Here is a 5,286-nt window from a genome sequence, read left to right as displayed (position 1 = left end):
GAGGCCAAGATGGCCAAACTTTGTCTCTCATACTTCAGACATATTGTCAGGAGGGACCAGTCACTGGAGAAGGATATCATGTTTGGTAAGATGGAGGGTCAGAGAAAAAAAGGAAGACCCCCAATGAGACGGATTGTCCAGGTGGCAGCATCAACAGACTCAAGTGGCAACAGTAGTGAGGTTGGCCCAGGATCTGACATTGTTTCATTCTGCTGTGCATGGGGGTGCTATGAGTTGGTTCTGACTCGATGGCACCTAACAACAACAACAACAAACATTACGGATAAGAATCTCTGGTAGCATAGTGGTTACGAATTAGGCTGCAAACAACAAGGGCAGCAGTTCGAAACTACCAGCTGTTCCGCAGAAGAAAGATGAGGCTTTCTGCTCCCATAAAGATTTACAGCCTCGGAAACCCTGTACGAGGTCACTATGAGTCGGAACTGACTCCACAGCACATAACCGCACATTATGGATGGAGCTGGGAGACACGATACTGAGTGAAATTAGTCACAAAAAGACAAATAGTACAAGACCTCACGGACATAAAAGACAAGTGTCTAGAGAATCAAGTTTATTAGTGGTTACCAGGGGCTGGAGGGAGGAAATAGAGGAGTTTAGCAGTGCGGGGAAATCACATTGATTGAGGGTAGAGCTGCACAGCTGATGATTATAATTGCTGTCAATAAGCTGTATGCCTGTAGACATTTGAATTGACAAAAACTATGTGACAGATATATTTACAACAATGACAACAGCAACAAAAAAGTAACTGCTGAGGCTGCTTATGTATACCCAGACACCTCAAGGGATCTGGTTCCTCGGTTAAGATGTTTAGGATCATGGTCTCATGGGACATGCCAATTAAACGGCCTAATTACATGTTTAGTGTTTCTTTTCTATCTCCTAGTTCAATGCATGGTGTCTGAAGCCTTAAAAGCTTGCAAGCAGCCTTCCAAGGCACAACAATTGGTCTCTATTCACCAGGAATAACAGAGGAAGAAGGAGAGTCAGGAATGTCTCCATATATAACTGCCTCCTTTGTCACGAGGCCAGAAGAACTGGATGGTGCCCGGCTTACCAATACTGAACATTTTGATCAAAAATTACATAAAAGAATCCTGATCAAAAGGGGTGGAAATGCAGAGCAGAATTTCAAATGCTCATGGACGCTAGATTTTCTGGAGCCATGGAAGGTAGATGAACCCTTGAAACTATTGCCCTGGGATGACCTTAAACTTTTAACCCAAAACACCCCTTGAAGTCTTCTTAAAACCAAATAATAATTTAACCTACCTAGTAAAAAACATCTGCCTTGAGCATCATACTCTTTTAAGAATTAACTACATGACAATTTGATGAACTTGACCTATACTTATGGATGTAGTAGCTTAAAATGCCAACCAAGAGGGAAAGAATCTTTACAGCAAGGTTCATTCCCATCCCTTCTTGATGGGGATGGGCGACTTAGATACTGGCCACCTAAAACGGGGGGTGGGGGATGAGAGGGGTGGGCTGTAAAGGATGAAATGACTGGCTTACAAGTTTTCAAGAGGGAGCTTAGATTCAGAGTGTGCAGGGGAAGGTAGAATCCCCACTGAGTGGTTGTCATCCTGTCTAGATGAGTCTAGTGAAAGGAGATGGGACAAGACTATCAAGATTCAATAGTGAATAATTGTTATCATGAGTAACTGCGATTGTCGCAACTGTAAAGGTAGAAGTTTTATAACAAAAAGGGGTGAATGGTCAATCTTACAGTCCCAGAATGGAGGACCCTAGGACCCTCAAGGGAGAAGAGAGGGAATGGAGTACGGGACCCTAACCAGATACGCAGCGTTACCAGAAATGGAGGCAGAGATGAGGACATGGAGAGACAGAGCAGCTGAGGACTCTAGGCTCATGAAGGGAGAGGGGATGTGTGCTGGTGGCCAGGGGGCAGGCTTGCAGGGTGTGCCCTTTGGCTGTTTGAATGATTGTATATTCCGGAGTGTTTGAGTGCAGATCCAAAAAAACAGAGGGAATAGAAGCAAAAACAGAGGGGATAAAAGCAAATACTACTGAATGATGAAGCATGCAGGGGATTGTAATCATTGCAATGAAACAAATACGATAGCATGAGTGGGGGTAAAAAAGCATGGAAAGCTTGGGAACAAATTGACCACAGCAACTGGAAAGATTAGATAGGAACCTGAGGGGGCAGTGAGTTTAAATGAATGAGAGAGGGTGACAATGGTTGTACAACTCGAAGGATCTCATCCATGCCACTGAGCAGTACATGTAGAAATTGTCGAATTGGTCCATTGGTGGACAGTCTCAACAACAACAAAACTTACTGAAGGTATGCCTAAAATGGAAAGGTCGGTCTCTGAGGTTGGGATTGGGACGAGTGTCCCTACACTGATAGCTGTGCCCATGCATGACAGAAAGTCCATGTCCTGCACAGTACCTGTCTCCAGAGGACAGAGAAGGGTAACGGAACCAAGGACAGGCATCAGAGGGCCACATGGGGATCAGAGATGGGGGTCGGGGCATGAAGCCCAGGGCTACAGCAGGCCTGCACCCACAACCAGATGGCTAGATGGCCCCCACCTAGTGATGCCATATGGGAGAGACCACCACCACAAACCACCCAGTCTCCTGACTTCTGGCCAGTGCTGCCCAAAAGGGTCCTGATCATAAGACCCTCCTTCCCATAAATGCATGCCCTGTTAGTGTCAATGTGAAGATTGTCTCTCCCCATTTCAGATCCACCCTGCACCACCCATGGGCCTCAGACCAGAAGGGAAACTGCAGTCTCAGAGATAGAGCCTGCCCTGAGAGCCTGAGGGTCCCAGCCCCTCACCTTTCGGACGTAGGAAACAGCGTCTTCTTCCGTGTACACCTCAGCACTCACACCCCCACGGCGACGGCGGGCCTTCACCACGGGATTGGGCGGCATCGGCGAGACTTCCTCCTCATGTGAGTCAGACTGGGAACCCAATTTCTGCCGAGCCAGGATCTGCTTGTTTTCCTCCTGGAGGGAAAAAGGGGGTGGATGAGAAAGGGGCTGTGACTCAGGCTCAGAGCCCTCAGGGTGGGTGTCAGGCTCACAGGTTTCATGGATTGAAATGTGTCCCCCAAATTATGGGCCAATTTAGCTGGGCCATGATTCTTGGTCTGATGTGATAACGTTCATGCTCACCTCGAGGGTTCACGAGGCAGGCTTCGAGGCAAGTTGGACTAATGGGGCAGGATGCATTCAACAGGATTAGGTTGTATATGAGTTCATCTCTTTTGAGATATAAAAGAGATTAAACAAAAAGAAGAGATCAGAGGGGCCTTAGTACCACCAAGAGAGAAATGCCGGGAGCAGAGTATGGCCTTTGGATCCGGGGTCCCTGCGCTGAAAACCTCCTAGACCCAGGGGAAGACTGATGCCAAGACACATGAAGATCCCCAAGGAATTCAGGGCCCAGAGATGTTGAAAGGAGATCAAGACCTTCCCCCAGAGCTGGTGGCCTGAATGTAGACTTCAAGCCTCCTAAATTATGAAGAAACGAACTATTTGTTAATGCCACCCTATGTGGTATCTCTGTTAGAACAGCATAAGAACTTAGACAGTGGTATTTCAGTCTCCCTGGGGAAGAATAAGGAAGTGTATCATAGGTGGTTTCATGATAGAATTCTCCTCTCCCATGCTGGAGATCCTGGTGTGGCACTGTAGGATAAGCACTGGACTGCAAAATCAGTGTGAACTGCAAAGTCGGTGGTTCAAACTCACCAGCTTATCCTCGGAAACCCTATACAGGGTCACTAAGAGTCAGAACCGACTTGATGGCACGTGCCAACAATAATACATACGCCAGAGCCCCAGGTTCGATTCCCAGCCAATGCACCGCAAGCACAGCCACCACTGGTCTGTTAGTGGAGGCTTGTGGGCTGCTATGATGCTGAGCAGGGTTCAGCTGAGTCTATGGACTAAAGAAAGGCCTGCCTCTATCAACTCCCAAAAATCAGCCAGTGAGAACCCTAGGGTGCAAATTGCAACTGGTCGTGGGGATGGTGTGTTTCCTTCTTTTGTGCATGGGGTTGCTGTGAGTCAAGGGCTGACCCACGGCAGTTAACAAGGATCTTGCTATAGAACCTGTGGTTGGCATCTTTTTTTTTTTTTTTTTTTAGGCTTGGAAGCAGAACCGATGCTTGGTTTTAATGAGCAAGCAAATACGCTTAAAACAAGTAAAAACACTTTTAAAAGATGCCTAATCATTGTAATGAAGCAAACTCTATGATTTGTTGAACGTAAAACTGATGATCTGCTCCGTAACCTTCACTCAATTCCTAATAAAATATTTCAAAAAAAATTATAAGATGCCTATTCTGTTGTTGTGGTGGTGGTGGTTAGGTGCCATTGAGTCAGTACCAACTCATAGTTACCCTGTGCACAACAGAATGACGCACTACCTGATCCTGGGCCAACCTCACGATCATTGCTACGCTCGAGGCCATCCATGCTGCCAACCCATCTCATTGAGCATTTACATGCCTTAATGTCTTACCTTCCCAAAATGCATCTCTGAATCCCCTTGTCAAAAGTAACCTTTTGTTATAGTCTTAATTGCCTTTTGACCTGTTTTTTAAATTATTTTTTATAACAATTCATTTTCAATATTTACTTGGGCACCATCTACCTGTGTTTTGCATTATGTTAAGTGGGGTGTCATTTCTCTCTCTGATCTCACCCCAAAAAGCATGTTTTATTCAGCAGTTGCCATGACCAAGATTCCAGAAGGTCATCCAGACCCTTCTGGTTATCCTATGATAAAAACTCCTATTTTCCTGAATCCTTTCTTAACCTCAAAGTTAAGCACGTGATCTTTTTTTTTTAATGTTTGATTGTGAATTGTGTGATAGTCTACATGGGAGAACATCAGCTTTACATTCATTCCATCACCCATCATTTCCTTGGCATAGTTATCATCCTGTCCATGCATCCTCACCCAACCAAGGGGTGTACCCTGTAAACCCACACCCCACCACCACCACAGTCCTCAGCCCCTTTCTATCTCCTGATCCCGAGCCCCCAGCCCCACCATCTCTTGACGTTGTCTTCTCTGCCTCCATCCCAGGCCTCACTGCCTCTCTGGGTAGGATTCCGCTCTTTGCTCTTCTCCATTGATGGTCCCACGGTCCTCCGCTCCTAGACTGATAAATTAATCACTCTCCTCTTTGTTACAAAATGTCCATCTTTAGATTTCCAACCCTCACAATCAGTCCTGATAACAATTATTCACTATTGCATCACAAGAG

The 5,286-nt window shown here is 46.0% G+C and overlaps 1 protein-coding gene across 1 annotated transcript in view; it reads right to left on the bottom strand.

Moving 5' to 3' along the window:
* Window positions 1-5,286, bottom strand: part of PRKAR1B (protein kinase, cAMP-dependent, regulatory, type I, beta) — a 167,785-nt gene that overhangs the window by 133,647 nt on the left and 28,852 nt on the right. The window contains exon 2 of the mRNA XM_006859802.1: window positions 2,843-3,013. Within this exon, the coding sequence (XP_006859864.1) occupies window positions 2,843-3,013 (171 nt within the window). The remainder of the gene's footprint in view (window positions 1-2,842; window positions 3,014-5,286) is intronic.

Source organism: Chrysochloris asiatica, unplaced genomic scaffold (genome assembly GCF_000296735.1).
Source record: "Chrysochloris asiatica unplaced genomic scaffold, ChrAsi1.0 scaffold00034, whole genome shotgun sequence".
NCBI classification, from domain to species: domain Eukaryota; kingdom Metazoa; phylum Chordata; class Mammalia; order Afrosoricida; family Chrysochloridae; genus Chrysochloris; species Chrysochloris asiatica.
Note: the sequence above shows the minus strand (reverse complement) of the source record. Positions and strands in the feature narration are given on the sequence as shown.